This window comes from Rhineura floridana, chromosome 8, assembly GCF_030035675.1.
Source record: "Rhineura floridana isolate rRhiFlo1 chromosome 8, rRhiFlo1.hap2, whole genome shotgun sequence".
NCBI lineage: Eukaryota > Metazoa > Chordata > Lepidosauria > Squamata > Rhineuridae > Rhineura > Rhineura floridana.
In genome coordinates this window covers 112569598-112596078 of record NC_084487.1, presented here as the reverse complement: position 1 = coordinate 112596078, position 26481 = coordinate 112569598, and the positions used below count along the sequence as shown (strand labels likewise).

Here is a 26481-nt window from a genome sequence, read left to right as displayed (position 1 = left end):
TAATTCTTGGCTCTTGCCTATAGTGAGTAAAGGAATTCTGTAGACTGTAGAATAGCGTGTTTCAAAGTATGCCGTTTGTTCCCAGTCATTGCAACAAGCAAGCTCCCCCTGTAACTCTAACATCAACACTATACGGCTACACCATCAATAGCACCTGCTGACATCTTCTCTTAAATAGCATAGTTTCTGGAAGTGTACAATTATGACTGTTTTAATCTTAAATCCAATGTAGTTTCTACTCACGCAGTTGAGAATTGTAAAGCTTGTAAAGCTAAAAGCCAGATTTTATTATTGCAAGATACTGAAGATATGTTCTATCCTTCCATAGAAGCAGTTTCATAAAGATACCAATACACCCATAATTTGCAGCTGGACAGAAGGATGTTGTACTACTTCCATCTGAAGTGCTCAGCGGCAGAACATTTTCCTCCTCCACTCATTTGCCTTCGCCTCACTACAGCCACCACCAGCTCCTAAGGAAAAGTGTCCCAATGCCAAATGCCTCAGCCACAAGTGGTGCAACTTCCCACTATTTCAGGCAAATGAACAGTTAGTTCCCCAAAAGGAAAAGGCTTAGGCACCAGCAGCAGTCTGTCAGCCACACAGTGAGGAAGAACACAACACTCCAGATTTGATTTGCTCATATTTTACATCCAATAAGAGGAATATTACAACACTGTAAACACACTTTTGAGCTTTGTTTATATTTCATCTATACACACTCTGCCTTTATCATGATTAACTTGCAAAGTCAAGGAGTAATTCAGGAAGAAAAGTTGGCAAGAGAATATCAGATAAGAAGGAACTGAAAGGTCAGAGATAAGACAGTGATAGCCTAAGCAAAGTGAGGAGACTGTCATGGATAATTAGATTACTGGTCTCCAGGAACCGATAAGAGCATTAAAACATATTTTAGAAATCTCAGAAGGTTTACCTTGGGTCAGTTCCAAATTCTATAAAGTCATCAAATTTCATAGTGAAAAGAAACATCTTTGACATACCTAATCCTAATGCCTCCAAAGGAAGAAGTGAAAGGAAGATAGATACTTTTATCAACCACAGTTCAAAACATGCTGATGTTATTCTTTCCCAAATAAATATAACTGAAGTATTGAGAAAACACTATTTTGTTCAAGATCGGGGGCACAGGATCCAGGAGTCTATTCTGTACCTTACCAATATTATCCACTGACATTATCTAGACAATCTTGTGCCTTCCAACTACTTGAGCTCTGCTCACATTCAGTTCTCACATTATTTATAAATATGTATCATAACCAGGATGGAAAGAATGTTCATGCTCTCATGTAAAAACATTTTTGCCCTTGCTTCTGGAAAGGTTTGGCAATTCACTTTCAAGTAAAAATAAAAATGATCAGGATGCAATTTCAAGTAAGTGTTGCATCTTGGCAGGTATACAGAAAGCCAAGACAGATCTGTCTCCTTTCTCTAAGCAAACATACTTTGGCAGAGCAAAGGATATGTGGACTGAATGAACAAAAGTCTTGGATTATGCTCCTAGGTTAAATTAAGACAACAGTAGGGCCCCACTCATTCGGTGGGTTAGGTTCCAGACCCCCACCAAAAAGCAATAACCGCTGAAAAGCGGATCAGTTGTAACGTGGGGGTCTGGAACCTAACCCACTGAAAGGACCGGAGGAGGAGAAGATTAGCTGTAGTGCACTACAGCTGATCTTCTCCTCCTCCGGCACGATCAGCTGGAGCGCGGGAGTCTGATCACACCTAAGAAGATCAGCTAGAGCGTGCTGCAGCTGATCTTCCCCTCCTCCAGAGCAATCAGCTGGAGCGCTGGAGTCTGATCACCCGAGGAGAAGATCAGCTGGAGCATGCTACAGCTGATCTTCCTCTCCTCCAGCGAGATCAGCTGGAGCTCCTGCCCCCGCTCCAGCTGATCACCCCACTGGTGCCGTATTAGCGGAATGCCGAAAAGCAGGGCCCTACTGTATTTAATTGCAAAAGCACCAGCTTCCCTACATGACTGCTTAACAAGCATATCAGTTTCAAACTAGGAAACTGGATTTGGATCAGTCCACTATGCCCAATAACAGAATGCTCACATCTATTGTCCATTACTTAAATCTCCCACTTCTTCCTCCAAATCTGGACCTAGATTTGGGCCACAGCACAAACAAGTAACCTACTAAAAGTAACCAATGCATTCCAAGTTTTGAAAAATCTTTATGAGCCCAAATACTATGTTTCTGAGATACCAATTTCTATTAGTTGTTCAAGAATTTCAGACATGCAGATTGTCCCTCATCCAGGAACTTATGACAAGTGACAATTCCTTCTATACAAGCACCAGGCCTCCTTTCCAATTTGCTTCTGTTTTGTACTCCGAGTCTCCGCATCAAGCAGTCCAATTGTAAATGCCCCTATTTTGTTTCACACATATCAGAACTGGAGTTCACCTTGCTCTCCTGTCAACCATCCACGATTGCAATATGTCTGCTTCAGCAAACTTTGAACAAAGCAGAGCACATCAATGTAAGTTAAACAATAGAGTCTTGCTCATTTCTTCCTGATGTACTAGTTTTACTCATGAAACAATATTTTCATTAAGCAGAACATTTATATACAGAATTCCCTATCTGCATCCTGAAGAGACCCAGTTTAACAAGGACTATACTATGTGCTATTCCTGAATATCTGAATTAGCTGAGTCAACTGCTGAAAATGGGGGAAATGTTGGGAAGCTGGAGCAGCGAGTGGGGTGTGAGGGAAGAAAAGGGCAACATGCAGCTTTGAAACGTACAGTAGGGCCTCGCTTTACAGCAATTCGCTAATACAGCGGTCTCAGACGCAATTAGACTAAAGCCCCACTCATACGGCGCTTGTTCCGCTTTTACAGCTGTTTTCAGGCATCGTGCACCTACTGCATGTAACTCTCTTCCTCTTCTCTCTATAAAAATAAGAAAACCACTTGTGTTTATACTGGAAGGATGTGTTCGTGTGTGAAGAAAATATTACATTGGGGGGTTCATTTTTTTGATTAAAAGCTAGCAAATGTGCTCCTCTACATTTTTTGGTTCCCAGTTTGTGACTTATTGTCTACCACAATGGATTTAGTATTTAAGAAACATACAAAACTGTATGCTGGATATGGAGTTTAGAAGATAATAAACTGTCTATTGCATATGGAGTTTAGAGGAGAATAAAATTTCTATTGCTTATGTATATCACTGCAAGCCAAAATTAGGAGTTAAAAAGACACTCTGGCATCAACTCACATGGATTATAGTACTTCCTATTTTCTGGATGTCAGTTTCAGAGATTGAGAAATGGTCCTGTGTCATCAGCAAAGCTATGTCAACTGATATGCCATCTGTCCTCTGTCACAACTTTGCTACCCTCTCCTTTTGAAAGCATGACATACTTGACAAATAGCCCCCAAATTTCCAACATCTTAACTGAAATAAATTAGCAGGCTATATCTCCTTATGTAAATTGTCCTTTATGTTCATTTTAAATATTTTATTATGAGGTACTGATGGAAGTGTGTTATCTAAAAACCAGGAAAATAAAACATGTCCTGGCTATATATTATGCATCAATGTTGACTAGCATTGTAAGAACAAACTCATAAAATAGCAGACAGAACCTTTTCCACCCCATGTTAAATTATTATTAGAACAAAGGAGGTGAAGAACTGATATATTGGATAATAAAAAATAGTAAACAAGACATTTCATTATTTTTCTACTGTTACTATATTGTGGAGTCCCGCAGGGATCGGTTCTGTCCCCCATGCTTTTCAACATCTACATGAAGCCGCTGGGCGTAGTCATCAGGAGTTTTGGAGTGCGTTGTCACCAGTACGCTGATGACACGCAACTCTATTTCTCCTTTTCATCTTCTTCAGGTGAGGCTGTTAACGTACTAAACCGTTGCCTGGCCGTGATAATGGATTGGATGGGAGCTAACAGACTGAAGCTTAATCCAGACAAGACCGAGACGCTGTTAGTGAGTGCCTTCTCTGCCCAGATGGTGGATGTTCACCCTGTTCTGGATGGGGTTACACTCCCCTTGAAAGAACAGGTTCGTAGCTTGGGAGTTCTTATCGACTCTTCCTTGTCTCTTGAGGCTCAGGTAGCCTCAGTGGCAAGGAATGCTTTCTACCATCTCCGATTGGTAGCCCAGCTACGTCCCTATCTGGACAGTGACGACCTCGCCTCAGTCGTTCATGCTCTGGTAACTTCTAGATTGGACTACTGCAATGCGCTCTACGTTGGGCTGCCCTTGAAGACAGTTCGGAAACTACAGTTAGTCCAGAATGCAGCGGCCAGATTGTTGACGCGGACAAGAAGGTCAGCTCATATTACACCCGTTCCGGCTCGTCTGCACTGGCTTCCTATTTGTTTCCGGGCTAAATTCAAAGTGCTGGTTTTGACCTATAAAGCCTTACACGGCATGGGACCGCAATACCTGGTGGAGCGCGTCTCCCAATATGAAACTACCCGTACACTGCGCTCAACATCTAAGGCCCTCCTCCGAGTACCATCCCATCGAGAAGTTCGGAGGGTGGTGACTAGAAATAGGGCCTTTTCGGTTGTGGCTCCCGAACTATGGAATGGTCTCCCTGATGAGGTGCGCCTGGCGCCGACGCTGCTATCTTTTCGGCGCCAGGTGAAAACCTTTTTATATTCCCAGGCATTTTAATGCATTTTATTATATGTATTGTATTTTGCTGTTGTTTGATTATTTTTGTTTACCTTTGTTGGCTTGATTTTATTGTATTATTGTATTTATATATTCCCGACTGTTTTATTTTATGTACACCGCCCAGAGAGCCCTTGGGCTTAGGGCGGTATATAAATAAAATAAAATAAATAAATAAATAATGTTATTCTTATCATACCAGAGGTATTTTTAATTTGCTGCTTATTTTGATATTTATTCAATTTTGTACAATATTTTTTCAAGAACTAAAAGATTACCCCCACTTTTTATAGTATAAAATTTAACATGAAAAATAAAGAAAAACCATAATACATGCACATATAGAGTGATTAAATTAAAAAACTTAAGACAATGTGTAAGGATAGGATACATAACAAAAATTTAAAGTTGCACACTGTTTTTAATCTTTTTATTCTAGAAATTAACAAAGATCATCTTTCTATGAACCTATCTCCTTTTTGTAAAACAGCATTAACAAAATTAACCTGTTTCCCAATTTTTCTCAAGCCATTCAGATCTGTGTAATATGTATTCTCCTACAATCAGTGAAGTCAGAGACATTATCAGGGAAGAATGCAAAAAGACAATGGACTGCCTTCAAGTCGATCCCAACTTATGGTGACCCTATGAATAGGGTTTTCATGGTAAGTGGTATTCAGAGGTGGTTTACCACTGCCTGCCTCTAAGGGTGAGAGGCAGTGACTGGCCCAAGGTTACCCAGTGAGCTTCGAACCCTGGTCTCCCAGGTCATAGTCCAACACTCTAACCACTACACCAAACTGGCTCCCTCTAGTTAAAAAGAAAGAAAGACCTCAATGGATGACTGAAGAAACTCTTAAAATGGTTAAAGAGAGAAGGAAAGCAAAAGGAGCCAGAATCACAATTAGAACCCTAAATGCAACTATACAGGGACTAGTAAGTAGGGACAAAGAGAACTATTACAATACTTACTGTATAGAAATAGAAGAGGACAACAAAAAAGGCAGAACAAGAGCCCTATTCCAAAAGACTAAAGAAATTACAGGGAAATTTAAACCAAGAGTAGGCATGTTGAATAAAAAACAGGGGATTACATTTAGTGACCGAGATGAAATAAAAGGAAGACGGAAGCAATACACTGAAGAACTCTATAAAAGACATACAAGGTTGACAGATTCATTCATGGAGGGACCATATGATGAAGAACCAGAAATTTTACAATGTGAGGTGAAAGCTGCTCTTAAAATGCTTGAAAGAAACAAATCACCAGGAATAGATGGCATACCAATAGAGTTGCTACAAGCTACTCAGACTGAATCTGTCCAAATTTTGACAAAAATTTGTCAAGAAATATGGAAAACTAAACAATGGCCCACAGACTGGAAGCGTTCCATATATATCCCAATTCCAAAGAAAGGGGATCCCAGGGAATGCAGTAATTATCGAACTATTGCCTTAATATCCCATGCAAGTAAAGTAATGCTCAAGATTCTACAACAAAGACTTCCGGGAAGTGGTGCTGGCTGGTGGTTGTCTCTGAGGGAGCTCTGCCTCAGAGGAAGCTTTTTTCAGGTTAAAAGCCAGCCAAGAGGAATCTTGGACTGGCTTAAATGTTCTCCAAGGTATAGGAGAACCGATCAGATCTTCCACAAGACTTCGTTGAGCTGTCGGCGGCTGGAATTGATCAGGAAATTCCTGAGATAAGAAGGCAAGCCGATCGGCTGAAGACGGAGTCAGGAATTCCACGCAAGCTGAACTGGAATAAAGCGAAGCGTTTTTTCTTCTCTCAAAAAAAAACGTTCTTAACCAGCGAGCCCACTTCTGCCTAAACCTTATCATTCGGCTTAAATTACTGCAATAAAAGGGATTTGTTTATGAATCAGCAATTGAGAAACCTGGGTGAGTCATACTTTTTCTCTTTTAAATATAATTAAGGAAGAAAGAAAATATAAACAACTTATATACTTTTTTACGACAAAAAGCTGGCTTGAATTTGGACTTTTAAAGTTTAAAAACGGATGAGAGGTAATTATTATATTTTGGACTATTTTTCTCTTTGGACTATTTCTTGTTGGATGAATCCGCTGCTCGTATATGCTACTAATTGTTTAGTCTTGGCAACCAGAATTGTTTTGCATTCTTGGAAGCAGATAAGGACTGTGTTGTGCTGGCTGGATTTCAATAATAGGCCTGGAATATTAACTCTTCTTTTTGGTGGAGGGAAAAAAAGAAAAGAAATAGACTGCCCTTAGGTTCTGAAATAGTGATTAATATTAGAAATTAAAGGCCTCTTTTTGAAAATGACAACTAAAAAAACAACCAAGGCCCAGGGGCGAAGAGGTTCTATTGATACACAGGAAGAGGATATACCCCCAGAAATGTTTCAAAAAATAATGGAAGGGATTAATGCTATAAAACAGGAAATGAAACAGGAAATGAAAACTGAATTGACAGATATAAAAGACTATATTAAAGCACAAGTGGATGAGATTAAAGGGACAATTGGGCAAATAAAGGAAGATGCAAAAAATACTAAAGAAAAGGTACAAACCTTGGAGAATAGAACAGATATACTAAATCTGGAACTAGAAAAAAATTTGGACTATTTAGCTGTGACTGAAATGAGAAATAAAGAGCATTGTTTGAGATTCCGTGCAATCCCTGAGGAAACAGGTGAAGACATTAGAGATAAAATTGTTAATGCTTTAGTAAAATTTCTGGACTTGAATGAAGATAGGATGGAATTTGAAATAGACAAAGTTTATAGAATTAACTCCAGATATGCAACAATGAAAAAAATTCCAAGAGATGTGCTTGTTCATTTCGTAAAGAAGACGACCAGAGATATGGTTTTACAGCAACACTTTAAATATACCTTTAAAATTGATGGTAAGGAAATACTGGTGATGAAGGAAATTCCTATTAGACTTTTACGTAAGAGAAAAGAATATGCTTTCCTTATAGAAAAACTTAAGCAATGCAAAATTCAATTTAGGTGGGATGTTCCAGAAGGAGTGATTTTTACATTCAGACAACAGAAATACAGACTGAATACTGTTCAAAAAGCAAGGGACTTCTTGAGAAAAGCTTCAAAAGATATGGAAGAAGATAAACTCAAAGATATGGATATAGTTCCTGGGAAACAAAGTCAACAAGGATATGCAGAGGAGGGGAAGGAAGATGATGGATCAAAAGGAGCATCAGGCAAATTTTAAAATACACGCTTAATGATGGATTACAAATACCTAACTTGGAATATAAATGGAGCCAACACGGCGCAGAAGAGAAAGAAAGTGTTTCATTATTTGAAAAAATTAAAATTGGATATAATTTGTCTACAAGAAACTCATATTCAGAAGAAAGATTCCAAAGATGCAAAAAATTTTAAAGATAAATATTCAGTCAAAACCAGAATTTTTTTTACTGGGTTTTATGGATAAACAAATAGAAAAGAAATATGGAAGAATATTATTATATATGATTACGGCAGCAAGATTATTATATGCACAAAAGTGGAAAATGGAATCAATACCAACAATGGAAGAATGGCTACTGAAATTAATGGACTTAGTAGAAATGGATAAATTGACGTGTTTACTTAGAGAAAAATCGACAGATACATTCCTTAAGGATTGGAAGCCTCTCTTAGACTTTTTGTCGAAAGATCAAAATAAAATGATGATACTGGGATTTGATGATTAATTAAGACAGCTTATGGAGAAAAGGGATTCTGTATGTACATATTAAGGGACAGGTTTGATGTATATTATATACTTATAGCTGATCTGTGACAAATCGGAAGTCAACCATTTTATTTTTATTTTTTGTTGTAGTATTGTTATGTTTTTTCTTACTTTGTTTTGTTTGTTTTTTGGAAAAATTTGAATAAAAACTATATAAAAAAAAAAAAAAGATTCTACAACAAAGGCTCTTACCATATATGGACCGAGAAATGCCAGATGTCCAAGCTGAATTTAGAAAGGGAAGAGGCACCAGAGATCATATCGCAAACATACGTTGGATAATGGAACAGAGCAAGGAATTTCAGAAGAAAATCACCTTGTGCTTTATAGACTACAGCAATGCCTTTGACTGTGTAGATCACGAAAAACTATGGAATGCTTTAAAAGAAATGGGGGTGCCACAGCATCTGATTGTCCTGATGCACAATCTAGACTCTGGACAAGAGGCTACTGTAAGGACAGAATATGGAGAAACCAATTGGTTCCCCATCGGAAAAGGTGTTAGACAGGGTGCATTTTATCATCCTATTTGTTTAATCTATACGCAGTACATATCAAGAGGGATTGGACCAAGTTGAAGGAAGTGTGAAAACTGAAGAGAGAAATATCAATAATTTAAGATAGGCAGACAATACCATACTACTAGCAGAAACCAGTAATGATTTGAAACGCATGCAGTTAAAGAGAAAAGCACAAAAGCAGGACTACAGCTGAACGTCAAGAAGACTAAAGTAATGACAACAGAATATTCATGTAACTTCAAGTTGATAATGAGGATATTGAACTTGTCAAGGATTATCAATACCTTGGCACAGTCATTAACCAAAATGGAGACAATAGTCAAGAAATCAGAAGAAGGCTAGGACTGGGGAGGGCAGCTATGAGAGAACTAGAAAAGGTCCTCAAATGCAAAGATGTATCACTGAACGCTAAAGTCAGGATCATTTGGACCATGGTATTCCCGATCTCTATGTATGGATGTGAAAGTTGGACAATGAAAAAAGCAGATAAGAGAAAAATCAACTCATTTGAAATGTGGTGTTGGAGGAGAGTTTAGTGGATACCATGGACTGCGAAAAAGACAAATAATTGGGTGTTAGAACAAATTAAACCAGAACTGTCACTAGAAGCTAAAATGATGAAACTGAGGTTATCATACTTTGGACATGTAATGAGAAGACATGATTCACTAGAAAAGACAACAATGCTGGGCAAAACAGAAGGGAGTAGAAAAAGAGGAAGATCAAACAAGAGATGGATTGATTCCATAAAGGAAGCCACAGACCTGAACTTACAAGGTATGAACAGGGTGGTTTATAACAGAGACTATTGGAGGTTGCTAATTCATAGGGTGGCGATAAGTCATAATCGACCTGAAGGCATATAGCAACAACAACAATTAGCAGCAAGTATTTTTATACCTACCAATAAAGCTGAGGATTTATTGTAAATTTGCCATTCCTATTTACTCTTTTAAACAATTTGTAGAATTATTCCAGGATCCAATAGACAATATCCCCTAATTGTGAGTATTAGAAAAGATCTCTTTTCAAGATTGTTTAATTTTTAGACAAAGCCAAAAGGTGTGTAAAATATTTCATCATGAGAAGACTGAAATCTCCAGCAGATGTCCAACATATTTGGGTAAATAGTACTTGGGAGTATGTGGAGTTAAATACCACTTATAAGAGGTTTTCCTTTAAGTTAGCGCTCATCAAATGTGTTGGTTTGTACTAGAGTATCCATGTCTAATTCTTACCTTGCATATTACAATTTAGACCTGTATTTTAAAGAGAATGATCAAATTTAATAATAAACTATTATTTTCCTATAGATGTTTCTAATGATTACATGAAGAAGGTTCCATTATTCATGTTGTAAATACTGACTTTTCGCATTAAATATACTAACTAGAATATTTTCTCAGAAGTAAGTCCCATAATATTTAAAGAGTTTTACTTACAAGATCTGAACAGGGTGGTTCATGACAGATGCTCTTGGAGGTCACTGATTCATAGGGTCACCATAAGTTGTAATCGACTTGAAGGCACACAACAAAAAGTGCACACAGGATTGTAGGCTTAGTTTTATTTTGCACAAGTTCAGTTTATTAACATGTCTATGTTTCTAGCAAATATTATTTGACTTGCATTGCTTCAAAAAGCAGTATTCAACACATTCAAAGTCAAATCTGAAAACAGTACCGGCACCTACCTCTCCCTTTTTTTTTTTAATCAAAAAAGCGCTGCCCGTATGTCTTATACCGGAGGTGGGCAGACTTCGAGCTTCCAGGATCTACTTTGTTTTTAGTAGAACCCTGAGGTCTACCAATCAAAGTCATGTGCAAAACAGTGTCTCAAACACGTGGACATATGCTACAAATTTAGGTACAGGATGTTTTTAAGTATATACCCAGCCCAGCAGTTTGTGTCATCACAAGAACCAAACTCGCAAGTTCTTTCACAGAAATTACTTGTAACAACCACCTCTGTAGACCCTTAATGCATTTGAATAGTTCAAGCCCTGAAGACATCAAAAAGGAATCTGCTGGTACACCAGCAGAAAGACAAGACCAAATAAAAGCCAATACCAGGCCAGCTCTGTGAGCTGTTTCAAGAGTCCAAGCAAACTGCTTCAAGGTTTTGCACTACTTATTTTTTTCTTAAAAAGAAAATATTGTCATACTGATATTATTTCCTGCTGCTGGTTTTATGCTGTATTGCCATTCATTTCTATGGCTTTATGATCTTATTTTGTATTTAATTTGTATTGGAAGCTGCCCAGCATTCATATGTTATTTGTCTGAATATCATAAATATTAACTTACAACTAAAACTAGTAATTATTAAATCGCCTAAACAAAGAGGCAAGACAATGAGTTTCCAAGTCATAGCTTGAAAAATCAAAAGCTCTACACAAGTCATTTCACCACAAACTCATTAACATATATTGGATCATCCTGAATTCCAAATCTCAGGGGCAAGTATAGACTGGACTCTTGTAACGTTAAGACTATCCATCAGTGATCACAGAACATTTTAAAACAAACCTAGACTTTTGCTAAAATTATATAAATAGATAAAGCCTACAGCTAAGTACCCATACAATATTCACATCACAAATGTTTTTCTTGTTCCCTGGGCAACAACAGGGCAATTCATTAAGCTTTAGAAACCTTTTGTTTTTATAGCTCATGCTGATTTGTTCACTCAACTCAGTGTGGGATAAGAAGCAAACACTAGGTAACTGTGGTAAGCAGCATTCATCAACCTGCACTTTCAAACCAACACTTTAACTTCTGAGCTAACACCTTACCCATCCTTTTCAAAGACAAGAACCAAGGCTTCAGCCCAGATTGGGAAGACATTCATGTAGGTGTTAGCTCTTCCAGTAACCTAGAGAGGGGGTTCCCAAACTGTGGGCCATGGCATATCTGTATTAAATATCCATATTAATTGTATTTTATTACTTTTATTTATTATATTTGTATTGCATTACAATTTGAATCCCTTGGAATGCAAATTTTCATACAATATAAAAGCAGCAATAAAAATACAATTTAAAATCACACAGCACATTACAATTGCTATAGCAGGCAGAAAAATCATTTAGTCGTCCATCCAGACCCTCAGCAATTTTTAATTGGTCCATGGGAGAAAAAGTTGAGGAACCACTGACCTTGAGCATTTAAGTCCAATATACATTCAGTGATAACAGAAAAGCAGTGTTCTCATTAAATGCTACAAAATATAGAATTGTTCCAATAATCCTAAAATTAACAGCTATGACACCTTAAATTCCACTCTATGAGACACAATATGAAAACAGCAGCTCTCTCAAGTTAAATTGTAACCTTGTCTATTAACTATGACAACATCTACCTCTTATGACGTATCAGTAGCATGATCAAATCTATCCGCATCTCAAGGTGGCGGGGAGAAGGCGGCGGCAGAGAAATGGTACACTGGCTGTTCATATTAAAACTAGCTGTATTCTGCATTTCCCAGCTATGTAGATTTCAGTTCTGTTTCTTTGCTCCTGCATTAGAAAAGCTCTATAACAGTTAACACTTTTCTTGAAAAGGATTCTGAAGGGTTATAAAATCAATTCACCAGTAACTAGTAACTTAAAGTGTAGATTTGAACCAATATTTATCACACCTTCTTCAGGTAAGACACAAGTTTACAGAGGATTTCTGTACAAGAAGTCACTTGGGCAATTAGAAATTTCCACCAAGAGACTAATTGGCGGGGTATGAGCACAACTCTCTCTCCCTTCCACATCATCAGGAGCCATTCATCTGCTAGGCAAGGAAGGAAAAGTTAGATTAGAAATACAGCAGCAGCAAGCAGCACCCCTACACTATTCTAGAGTTTGAGTTCCTGAAGCAGTACCCCTAGGCTTGAATGGAGCACAGGTGTATGCCCACTGGAACCAGGTCCTTGTCCACTCTCTAGCAGCAACCATTCCCAATACAAAACACATTTATAACTCCATTTGAAAGTGCAATGAAGGGAATATACATTTACATTTTTAGTGCTCTGAGGACACACACTAAACTCTATGAGGTAGGTTAAGTTGAGATATTATGACTGGCACAAGGTCACCTAGTAAACTTCATGGCTGAACCTGCTTCTGTTCAGTCCAAGTTCAACACAATCTACTACACCACACTAACTATAAACTATTTGTTATAAATCTGAAAACTGTAAATGGGAACACTGCATTGATTAGAAATAGTACAATATCATTTTCCATATTGGTGTGATTAGCAGATCAGCCTCAATTAATTTTTTTTACTAGACTGAATTTCTACACAGTTACTTTACCAACAACATGATAGAGGCGATACTCTCTCCTATCAATTATTTTCCAGTTTACAGAAACTTCGTTGTTTAACTAGATGTAATACTTATTTGTGCTATAGGCTTGGAGAACCTGTGATACTGTGTCTCAAAATTGCTCTAGCCCAGCCATTTAAAAAGAAAAACAGGATACCTATAGCTCTAAAAATAAAAATATGGAAGCATTCTTAGTAAATTACAGAAGTGAAGGGCTTACTGTTGTGTACTGAAACAAATATGACGTCAAGCAGTGCTTTGAAAAGGCAAATATCTACCTAGTTTTACAACTGAAATCTCAGGGTGAAGCTACATGTGACAGGGCAGCCATATGGCTTTTGTTCATGTCTGCCCATTTCACACATGAAGCAGCAGCAGGGCAGTGGTATCTATTTTTTTTTATAGTATTTTTTTTTATTATTCAAATTTTTATAAAACAAATACAAATACAACAAAAACAATACAAAAAAATAAAAGAAAAAGAAAAACTTGACTTCCGATTTGTTACAGATCAGCTATAAGTATATAATATATATCAAACCTGTCTCCTAAAACATACGATTCACTTTATTCCAAAGTCTATCTTAATTAATCATCAAATCCCATTATCATCATTTCATTTTTTTCTTTCAACAAAAAGTCGAAAAGAGGCTTCCATTCCTTAAGAAATGTATCTGTCGATTTTTCTCTAATAAGACATGTCAATTTGTCCATCTCAACTAAGTCCATTAATTTCAATAGCCATTCTTCCATTGTTGGTATCGATTCCATTTTCCACTTTTGTGCATATAGTAATCTTGCTGCCGTGATCATATATAATATTATTCTTCCATATTTCTTTTCCTTTTGTTTATCCATAAAACCCAATAAAAAAAATTCTGGCTTTGACTGAATATTTATCTTTAAGATTTTTTGCATCATCCTACCTATCTGTGCCCAAAATAATTTTGCCTGTTTACACGACCACCACATATGATAAAAAGATCCTTCTTGTTGTTTACATTTCCAACATACATTAGAAACATTACTATACATTTTTGACAACTTTTCTGGAGTCATATACCAACGATACATCATTTTATAAAAATTTTCTTTAAGATTATAACATAATGTAAATTTCAAACCTTTTTTCCACATATTTTCCCATTGATCCATTTGTATATTATAACCAAAATTTTTTGCCCACTTAACCATACACTTTTACTTGTTCTTCTTCCATGTCCATTTTTAATAAAAATTTATACATTTTTGCAATTATACATTCATCATTTGTACACAAACCTATTTCAAAATCAGATTTATTTATTTCAAACCCATACAATTTCTTGTCCATTTTAAATCTTTCTAACAATTGTAAATAGGCAAACCATTGTGAACTATATCCTTCCTTTATTAGTTGTTCTCTCTCTTTCATTATATATTCACCATGCACATTTTCTAATAGTTCTTGGTAAGTTAACCATTTCTCTTTTCCAGCCATTTCTCTTCTATAAAATGCTTCTTGACTTGAAACACATAGTGGTATTTTCAAAAAAAACCTTGTTTTGTATTTATTCCATATATTCAACAAAGGACGTTTTATAAAATGATTATTAAAATCCACATTCACTTTTACTTTATCATACCATAGATATCCATGCCATCCCCACTTCAGGTTGTGATCCTCCAAATCCAATAATCTTTTATTCCTCAATAGAATCCATTCCTTTATCCAGACTAAGCAACAAGCAGCAAAATAAAGTCTCAAATTTGGTAATCCCAGCCCTCCTCTTTCTTTGGCATCTTGTAATAATTTAAATTTAACTCTTGGTTTTTTCCCCTGCCAAACAATTTAGAAATATCTTTTTGCCATTGTTTGAAAGGTAGATCAGAGGATATGACAGGTATTGTTTGAAATAGAAACATCATTCTCGGCAATACATTCATTTTTATTACAGATATTCTACCCATTAATGACAACTGTAATTTATCCCATTTTAACAAATCTTTCTTAATCTCTGTCCATAGTTTTTCATAATTATTATGAAACAACTTTGAATTTTTATTTGTCATAATGATACCTAAATATTTCACCTTTTCTTCTATTTTAAAATCTATCTTCTCCATTAACTCTTTTTGATCTCTTAAAGATAAATTTTTCACCAACATCTTCGTTTTTTGATTATTGATCTTGAGGCGTGGGACCTCAATACCTTGTGGAACGCCTCTCTCGATACGAACCTACCCGTTCACTTCATTCAGAATCTAAGGCCCTCCTCCGGGTACCAACCCATCGGGAAGCCCGGAGGGTGGTTACTAGATCTAGGGCCTTTTCTGTGGTGGCCCCTGAGTTGTGGAACAGCCTCCCCGAAGAGGTACACCTGGCGCCTACACTTTTATCTTTTCGGTGCCAGGTAAAGACCTTTTTATGCTCCCAGGCATTTTAATTTTCTTAACCATTTTAATCTTTTTATCCGTATTTTTAATTTTTGTCGTATTGTGTTTTTGTAGTGTTTTTTGTTGTTTGTTTGTATATGTTTTTATTATGATATATTGTATTTTATCTTGTTTGTTCACCACCCTGAGAGCTATTCTGCTAAGGGCGGTATATAAATTGAAATAATAAATAAATAAATAAATAATCCTGCTAATGGTCCAAATTCTTCTAGTTTATCCATCAATACTTTGATTCCTTCCAAGGGATTTTCTAATACAATTATCAAGTCATCAGCAAATGCTCTCAATTTATATTCCTCTTTTTTTATCTTTATTCCCGAAATCCTTTTGTCCTGCCTTATGTCTCTAAGCAGCACTTCTAAAACCAGAATAAATAGAAGGGGGGACAATGGACATCCCTGTCTTGTACCCTTTTGTATTTCACATGAGTCCGTTAAATTCCCATTGACAATTATCTGTGCCTTCTGTGATGTATAAATCGATCTGATCCATTTTATAAAATTAACTCCAAAGTCCATTTGCTCTAGAACCTTAAACATAAATTTCCAATTCAAATTATCAAATGCTTTCTCAGCATCCAAGAAAATCGAAGCAGCTTGTATGTCATTTCGGTGTTCTAGATATTCCAACACATTCAAAACATTCCTGACGTTATCACGTAATTGTCTTTTAGGTAAAAACCCCGTTTGATCTTCCTGAATAAATTGTTGCAATATTATTTTCATTCTTTCTGCCAAAATCATTGTAAAAATTTTATAGTCATTATTCAATAAAGATATTGGCCGATAATTTTTTGTTTTGGTTAAATCCTGCTCCTCTTTAGGTATTAATGTTATATTGCCATTTTTCCAACTATCCGGTATCTTCCCCTCTTGTAAAATAGAATTCATTGTATACTGTAAAGGTAATAAAAGTTCCTCCTCCAAGCATTTGTAATACATTGCTGATAGTCCATCCGGTCCTGGCGCCTTTCCTAATTTAATTTTACTTATAGCCTCAGATATTTCTCTTGACGTAATAGGCCCATTAATAGCTTGTCTCTGAAGATCTGTAATTTTAGGCAAATTCTGTTTGGATATATACTCTTCTATTTTTTCTGAGGGAATTTCCTGACACTTGTACAAAGCTGAATAATATTGATGGAAAACCCTTTGGATTTTTAAATTGTCTGTCAACATCTCATCTCCTTCTTGTATCTTTAAAATAAGATTTTTTTGTCGTTCTTTTCTTAATTTATATGCTAACAATTTCCCCGGTTTATTTGCAAATTCAAAACTCCTTTGTTTAGCAAAATTTAATTTCCTTTCAATTTCTCTAACTGTCAACATTGACACTTGTTTCTGTAACATTTTAATTTGATTTACAGTAGAAGCTTTAGTTGGATTCTCTTTCAATTCTTCCTCTTTTTGTTTTATTTCTTCCAAGATCAATTGCATTTTCTGTTGTTTCTTCTTTTTTAATTCAGAATTACATTTAATAAAATATCCCCTCATAAATGCTTTATTTGTATCCCAAACAATATTTTCATCTGTTCCTTTATGTAAATTGTGTTCAAAAAACTCTTTTAATTTCTTCTTACATTCCTGCACTATTTCATCATTCTGTAATAAAGATTCATTTAGTCTCCATCTAAATCCAAGATTTTTTTTTTTAAGTCAATATCACTGGATTATGATCCGAAAAGGTTTTTGGTAACACATCCATCTTGGAAATACCTTTCACTAAATTTTTAGACATCCAAATCATATCAATCCTCGAAAATGTTTTATGTCTTTCTGAAAAATAAGTAAATTCCTTTGCATTGTCATTTATATATCTCCAAGCATCCACCAATTCTAAATTTTCCATCAATTCGAAACAGATCTTCGGCAATTTGCCCTGTGTCTCTTTAATATTTTTCTCAGAAAGTCTATCCATTTTTGGTGAAATTACCCCATTCCAATCACCCATGACACACCAATGATCATATGCAAACTCTGATAATTTTTCCATAAGTCCAGTATAAAACCTTGTTTTATCTTCATTAGGAGCATAAATGCCCACTATCAAAATTTTTGTACCCTGAATGGTGATTTCAACTCCCACAAATCTGCTACTATCATCCAATAATATCAATTTAGGAGACAATTGTGAATTAATATAAAGAACCACACCATTTTTTTTTGAATCCTGCCGAAATAAATTCTTCACCCAAATTTTTACAAATTAAATATTTAGAATCTTTCTTCTTAATATGAGTTTCTTGTAAACAAATTATATCCAATTTTAATTTTTTCAAATAATGAAATACTTTTTCTCTTCTGCGACGAATTAGCTCCATTTATATTCCAAGTTAGATATTTGTAATCCATTTTCAAGCATGTATTTTAGAAAAGTCTGTGCCTGTTGCTCCCTTTGATCCATCATCATCCTTTTCTTCCTCTACCTGTTTCTGTTGACTTTGTTTCCCAGGAATTATGTCCATATCTTTGAGTTTATCTTCTTCCATGTCTTTTGAAGCTTTTCTCAAGAAATCCCTTGCTTTTTGAACAGTATTTAATCGATACTTCTGTTGTCTAAATGTAAAAATCACTCCCTCTGGAACATCCCATCTAAATTGAATTTTACATTGTTTAAGTTTTTCTGTGAAGAAAACGTAATCTTTTCTCTTACGTAGAAGCCTAACAGGAATTTCCTTCATCACCTGTATTTCTTTACCGTCAATTTTGAAGACATTGTTAAAATGATGTTGCAAAACCATATCTCTGGTCCTCTTTTTTAAAAAATAAACAAGCACATCTCTTGGGATTTTTTTTATTGTTGCATATCTGGAATTAATTCTATAAACTTTGTCTATTTCAAATTCCATCCGATCTTCGTTCCTGTCGAAGGATTTTGCCAAAACATTAACAATTTTCTCTCTGATATCTTCACCTGTTTCCTCAGGAATTGCACGGAATCTCAAGCAATGTTCTTTATCTCTAAGTTCCATAACAGCAATATAGTCCAAATTTTTTTCCAATTCCATATTTGTAATATCTATTCTATTCTCTAAGGTTTGCACCTTATCTTTAACATTTTTTACATCCTGTGTTAATTGCCCAATGTTATTTTTAATCTCACCCACTTCTGTTTTAATATGATCTTGTAAATCTTTAAAATCCTTTTTCATATTGCAAAATTCATCTTTAAGTTGTTGTCTGTCCTGTTTCAACTCTTGTTTCAACTCTTGTTTAAAATCACTAAATCCCTCCATAATTTTCTGGAACATGTCGATCCCTTCCTGTGTATCAATTGAAACTCTTCGCTCCAAAACTTTGGCTGCTTTCCTAGTTGTCATTCTTGGGGGAAAAAAAACCTTTTCTATTATTAGCCAATGTAGAGGCAAACAGTTTCTTTTCTCCCAGCAACAAAAAAGTTAATATTCCAGGCCTGTTTAACCAACACAGTTCTTATCTCCAGCAGATTCAGGAATGTAAAACAAATCCAGTTCTCAGCATCCAGCAGTTAGTAAGATACACGAACAGCAGATTCGTTCAAAAAAAAATTTTTTAACCCAAAATAAAAAAAAATAAAAAAAATATTCTCAGATATATTTCCTTCAAATAATCAAATCATCTTATCTAATAAGTTGCCTCTTATCCATTTAATCTTTGTAATTCCAGCTTTAAGCCAGCTTTTTGTCATAAAAAATAAAGCAGGTTCTTTGAATTGCTCCCTTCTTCCTTAGCTTTGTATAATACGAAAAAAGTGTGAGTCACCCAAGTTTCTGAGTTGCCGATCCGTAAACAAGTCTCTTTTACGATAGTAATTTAAGTTATTTGATAAGATTTAGACAGAAGGAGGCTAGCTCGTTAAAAACGTTTTTAAAAGAGAAAGAAAAAAAGTCTCGCTTACTTTCAGCACAGCCTGTTGGAAATCCAGACTCTGTCTTCCGCTGCTAGAAATGCCTTCTTATCTCAGGGGGATTCCTGATCAAATCTAGCAATCTACAGCTCGATGGAGTTCCGTGGATAATCTCTTCGGTTCCCCTTTTATCTTGGAGAACATTTACACCAGTCAAAAATTCCTGTTGACTGGCTTTTAACTGAAATAAGCTTCCTCTGAGATAGAGCTCACTCAGAGACGACCACCAGCCAGCACTCCTTCCGGGAAGTTCAGCAGTGGTATCTATTTTTACATGAAAGGAGCATACAGGTGAGAGGAGCCAAAGCCTTCCCTGCCTTACTTTGTTGTGCTCCATTGCATCAAGCAGTTTTCTCCCCAGTCTGCCATCAGAGATGGGCTGCAAAAGTGCTTCACATAACAAAGTAATATAAAATGTGAATTGTTTCACTCTACTGACCCCTGCAAACAAACTCCCCACCCCACCTTATACATGAAGACAGCAGCACATGAATGAATAAATGTGGATAACCCTTCACATTTAGTTTGGTCCTCAAGTTTCACCTGAGTTATTTCACTCTATGTGGACTTTATCTTAGATTTGTTAACACTGAACAGCATCACAGTCCAGTGTTATAGAGATCCTAATAAAAAGATCAAAGACTATTTACAATAGGTGTTAGGGGGAAGCATATCATTTGACAAGGATTTCCCTCACTGTCAAATCTAAAGGCTTGCACAAACACTTGGATGGAGATTTAAGGATATAAGTAAAACTCAGCATTCCACAATAATTAACTGTCAATGAACTGAAGCCTCTAAGGCTGCAATCAAATGTATACTTAAGAGTAAATCCCACGAGCTCAGCAAGACTTACTTCTCAGTAAATGTTTTTGTTCAACACAGCTGATTTCCTTTTAGTGCAATCCAGAAATTCCACAGATCCCTACAGACCCCTTGAATGAACAGGGCTGAGCTGTTAAGTGCATCTTTGCAATGTTTATCATCACAAGGCATTAATCTTTGACATGTATCCATATCAGTTCAGCACTGTTCTGGAACTATACATATTCCTTGCAGCACAACAATTAAGACTTTCAAACACAGAGATGTGGAACCTTTTCAGTCTGAGGGCCACATGACAGTGATAGGTGGGGCCAAACACAAAAGTGGGCAAGTTTTACATTTGTACAGTACGCTACTGTTTGCGCACACACCTCTGTACTCTTCATCCAGGCATACAAGAAGGATCATCAGAATTCAAAGGCACATTCCAGCCAACCAGACACTCAGAGTGCAAAGCAGGACCAATAAGGGGTGTGCCCTGGGGAAAGTTCCCTGAGTCAGATAAAGAGACAGGGAGGGCTGCATTTGGATCCTGGACCTGATGTTCCCCACCCTCACACTGAATTCTGCTTCCTGTACTTCTGAGAAAGGCAGGCCATTCCTGTAATCCAGCTAAGACTGATGCTACTAAAATCCTGATTGCATCTGCATCACTTAGTTGATATCAAATGTATCAATCCGTTCAGCTGCTATTGTATCAAACATTAACTGTATGGTTATGTGGTATATTTGGTATTATTGCCAGTTGCATATGTGAAAGAGGATATGCACGTTTGTTTTTAAACTGTACTATGATGCTCTCCCTTGACACCACTCCTGTTTTTGACTTGCAGACTTGCAATACAAGGTAACGAGGCAATCCTGCCAACTAACACTTTCCCTACCACACCCCATTTCTTCCCGTGAAGTCTACAGGAGATGCAAGGTTCAGTTGTACAGATTCAGCCAAGCTGCCTAAGTTTCCTGTACTGGAGTAAAGAAGTAGAATTCTCAGTGGCATCATTACCTAGTGGAGGCCAGTAATGTTGCAAGTATGGCAAGGTCAATTAGGCAAAGTTTTATGCACAAATTATTGGCAAACAAGTGTGGCTAGCTTCCCTGTAAACTTCACTGCCATCTGCATTCTATCCAGCTCAGACACATCATGATGTTCAATAGGACTGTGCCTAGAGTTTATATCAAACAGCTTTTATACGATCATCCCATTAGAATTTTAAGGGTACTCTGATTCACAATCAAGTTTACAACAGTTTTACAAGCAGTTTCCATAATCCTTAGGTAACTGCAATATAGCTGAAACTGTATATGCTAAGAAAAACAAGTCATCCATTTCTAGTTTTAAGGTCACAACAACATTTAAACTTATGTACATATTTTAAAATGTTCAGATTGTTTACATGGCTGCAGTATGCTTGGACTAACTATCTTCAGACATAGATTCATATCTACCACAGGCCATGATCTATCAATATTAGCCCTATTACTAAATTAAGCCTCTCACTTAATTCATAAAGATTTATACTTAATGCCCAATCAAAATTTAATTTCAACTTGAAGGGAAGAAGACATCTCATTGTGAGATCCCAGTCTGAATCCACTACTAGGCACCCTTACTTCCGTAATCGGTCTGAATGCCTAAAGCCTCTGGCACTTTCCACCTGAGGCAATAGCCGTTTCCACACCCCCTTTTTGACAGGAGCCGCAAGACAGCGCCGCTGCTCCCGCTTTTCCTACAAAGTGTATACATCACTACCCTGCCGATAACCACTAGGGTCCACCAGCCTTAAATCATTCCCAGATGTAGCCCCTATAGATAACCAATACAAGAGAAAGGGGCCAGCCCTGGAGATGCAGGACAACTATATACAGGAGAGACACGACTAACAAGTCAACGTGTTTATTCCATGTGCGGCCAGGCAGAGAACAACCATTTCCTGCTCCCTTTACCCGGCAGCCTTTCGGGGAGCCCCAAGGAATCAGCGCAGTAGCTAGGCCATTTCCCCGCCAGCCCTACCATCTTCCCTTGCTACCCAACCCCCCCCCGGCTGTTGTCTAACTCCTGCTGCCACCTGAAGCCTGCCTGGCCCCCGTGATGGGCCTACCACTGCCTCCAAAGGGGTCACGCCGCTCACCTTCCTGGTTGTGGTGGCGGTGGTGCGGCGGCTGCTGTTGCAGGAGCAGCATTTTCACGTCGCCGTTTTCCTCCCGGCCAGTCGCGCTCAGGCCGACGCCGCCTCCTCCCACCATTGCCGACACAGGCAGGGACCCAAGTTTCCTCTTCTCCTTGTCCCGTTTTTCCTTGGGCCTCTTGGTCTTGCTGCTGCGACTGGCACTAGTGCTGGTACTATTACTGCCGCCTCCATCAACGCCTGCGGCGAGGCAGCAATGGGAGTGAGAAGAGGGCGGCGGCAACAGCAACTTGTGGGGCAATTGAGGCGGGAAAACGAAGGACCCGCCGCTGGTTGTGCTGTTGCCGCCGCCAACTCCCGAAGAGAACGCTGTGAAGCTCCACACAGCAGGGCTTCCGTGACCTGCCGGGGTTGGAGCCACTGGTATGTGCGGCGGTTGCTGCTGCTGCTGCTGCCTGTTACTGCCGCCGCCCTCGCCGTTAACGCGCCTAGGCCCCTTGAGGCCCCGCTCTTCTGTTCCCTTCATGCGCTTGGCGGCTGGCTGGAAGCCACGCGGAGAGGCCCTACTGTCCGCTGCCAGGTTTGAAGCGAAGGATTCCGGCTGCGGCAGCGGCGCTACCATCGCACCTCGTACAGGACTCGGTGACTCCGCCATTTTGAGATGCTACTTGTATTTACCTCTCAGCGCTAGTCACTTGAGAGAGCCGGGGTGGTAGGGGGAGGAGGAAGAAGGAAGGCGGGACCGCTGCCTGCGAGCGCTGCTTCCCCCTCCCAATAGAAACAGGGCTAGCATTGAACAGACAAAGAAAGGCGCCAATGGCCGAATGAAGTTTGAAAAGGGAAATGGGTCGCTGCTGCCTGGTTGCTTTTCCACAGCAGCTACCGCGAGTGGCGCAGTTAGAAAGAAGAGGTCAGGCGAGCCGGAGCCTGTTATGGATTCCTTATGTTACTTAAGGCGGTTCAGGGGCGGTAAAGGAAGGCGGCAAACCTGGAAAGGTGACTGGCTGCCCAGGGGATGTCGTCTTGGAGAAGAAGTTGTCGGCGAGGGCGCGGAGGTGGAGGTGGTTTTGTGTCTGTATTTCTTCACCAACAGCTGTGACGAATTTGATTTCTTTCTCCTCCATGGTGGTTAAGTTGCTTCCGGACCGTTAACAGACTACTTTGTTGTTCTGAGTACAGCACAGTTCTTCCCTGATTACTCCTTAAACACTGGGTAATGTTTAGACGAGGGGTGCAACGCTTAACTGGTTAGAGTAGTCGAGTAGACAAATCTTTTGGTCACCCCAAAAAGTATTTCCGATTATCCGGGAAGCACACTTGTTAAAAAATTATTTTTAATGGTTGAATGTATAAGGCTGTGGGCGGCAGCCATCTTAGAAGAGGCATTCCCCCTTTTCTCGCACTCCAGATAATGCCCCTCCTAAGATGGTGCCTATGTGAAAACTGTATGTTTTTATTATCATCCAGAAACAATGTGTTTTATTACTAGAAACATGTATATATACGTTTATGGAGAGTTATATAAGGTTAAAGTCTAAGGCTGCAATCCTGTGTGCATTTACCTAAGATTAAGGCCCACTGAGTAGAGACAATGCTAAAATACATGGCACATGTACACCCTGTGTTCAATTAAGTTGTAATCCTTCCAACAACCCTGTAAGATAGGGTTGGGAAACTGGCCCGCCAAATGTTAGTGGACTCTGGTCCCATCAGCCCCAGCCAGCATAGCCAGTGGTCAGGGATGATGGGAGTTGTAGTCCAGTAACATCTGGAGACCCACAGGTTTGTTGTTGTTATATGCCTTCAGGTTGATTATGAGTCATGGCGACCCTATGAATCAGCGGCATCCAATAGCATCTGTTATAAACCACCCTGTTCAGATCTTGTATGTTCAGGTCTGTGGCTTCCTTTATGGAATCAGTTCATCTTGTTCGGTCTTCCTCTTTTTCTACTCCCTTCTGTTTTTCCCAGCATTATTGTCTTTTCTAGTGTATCATGTATTTTCATTATGTGTCCAAACTACAATAACCTCTTTTTCATCATTTTAGCTTCTAGTGATAGTTCTGGTTTAATTTGTTCTAACACCCAATTATTTGTCTTTTTCACAGTCCGTGGTATGCACAAAGCTCTCCTCCAACACCACATTTCATGAGTTTATTTTTCTCTTTTTTCACTGTCCAACTTTCACATCCATGCACAGAGATTGGGGATACCATGGTCTGAATGATGCTGACTTTAGTGTTCAGTGATGCATCTTTGCATTTGAGGACCTTTTCTAGTTCTCTCATAGCTGCCCTCCCCAGTCCTAGTCTTCTTCTGATTTCTAATGTAAACATCATCCCACATACTGCATTGGGGGAGCTGAGGCTGAAGAGAAGGGAGGACTGAAGTTGAAGGGGAGAGACTGGCTTTCCTCAGGGTAGAGGTGAGATATGCATAGGATGGTGCTGTAAGGCTACAGTCCTAGGAACACTTACCTGGGAGTAATACAGTGGGACTTACATTTGAGCAGGCATGCATAAAGTTGTGCTGTAAAATTTGTGTGACAACACAAATCCAAATTAGTTACATACTGAAGATAGCTGAAGGCAGACTAGTTGCCTCCTTTTGTTCTTGTAACAACAGTGGTTAAGTATTAGGTACAGTGATGTATTCTTCCCCTGTCCCCTTCAAGGAGGAATTCTGTTGTTGTTTTTCTTTATCACTGTTGTTATGCAGTTACAAAATATATAAATATGTGTGTATATATCTGTAGCGAAGATTCAGCACACATCCTCACTTTTGACTTTCAGGTGTCTCCTGAAGACTTTTTTGTGCAGATAGGCCTGTTCCTATTTAAATTACCTGATTTAAAATGTCTCTGGAGTAGCCCATCATTTTAATGATTGTTTTGTATTCATTGTAAATGTTTTATGATATACACTACTCTGATGTTTTGTGAGAGGGTAGTGTATAAATACTTTTATAAATAAAATGTATGTGTTTAAACATTTTTAAAACTCCTAGATTTCCAGTGTGTTATGAATATTAAGAACTAGATAAAATATCATATACTTGTAAAACCATAATTATTAATTAATATTTGAATATTGTTTAAAAGTAATATTTGTGTTTGCTTGCTTTGTGTCAACATGTAATCTATCCCAGTTCCTTTTACTCTGACTACTCTTTTTAGTGTGTTGCATGATTGGCCTTCAGCTTTCCAATTTTCCTGTATAATAGGTTCCTTGGTTTTTAGCATTTTGTTTTTGTTCCCAAATATTTCTGATTAATTCCATCTTTCTTGCTTTCTCACAATGCTTCCATATTTTCCATACATAATCCTGACTATTGATAAAATATACAACACTTGGATACTATTGTTCTTTGATATTCTTGGGTCATTGGTGTAATTTAACAAACACATTAGTGGATCATTTGTCAAGCTTAATCCAAATATTTATAATTAATATCAGCTTGGGACCAGGATACCGGAAAGACTGTCTTATCCCTTATATACCCAATCGATCACTGCGCTCTGCAGGTGTGGGCCTCCTGCAGATACCATCTTATCAGGAGGTCTGTTCTGCACAACATAGGAAACAAACCTTTAGTGTGGCAGCACCCACCCTGTGGAATTCCCCTTAAGTATTAGACAGGCACCATCTCTGTTATCTTTTCGGCTCCTATTGAAGACTTTCCTCTTTCAGCAAGCCTTTTAAGTTGAGACCTATCCCAGTCTGCATCTGTATTGGAATTGCTTTTTAATATGTTCTTAACCCTTTTTTTAAAAAAATGTTTTTAATCTTAGAAGATGTTTTGAAAGCTTTTTTAACTAACATTTTTGAAGATGTTTTGTTTTAATGTGTTAAAACACATTAAAGTTTGTTTTTATGATGTTTTAATGTTTGTAGTACTTTTGTTTGTTGGCCTGGGCTCCTGTTGGGAGGAAGGGCGGGATAT

General features: G+C 37.8%; 1 protein-coding gene across 2 annotated transcripts in view; it reads right to left on the bottom strand.

Moving 5' to 3' along the window:
- Window positions 1-23574, bottom strand: part of RSBN1L (round spermatid basic protein 1 like) — a 74505-nt gene extending 50931 nt beyond the window's left edge. The window contains exon 1 of one of the 2 annotated variants that reach the window (XM_061582136.1): window positions 22543-23574. In XM_061582136.1, the coding sequence (XP_061438120.1) occupies window positions 22543-23194 (652 nt within the window). In that variant the 5' untranslated portion in view covers window positions 23195-23574. The remainder of the gene's footprint in view (window positions 1-22542) is intronic. The other variant, XM_061582135.1, reaches the window with a different exon arrangement.
- Window positions 23575-26481: the final 2907 nt, after the last annotated feature.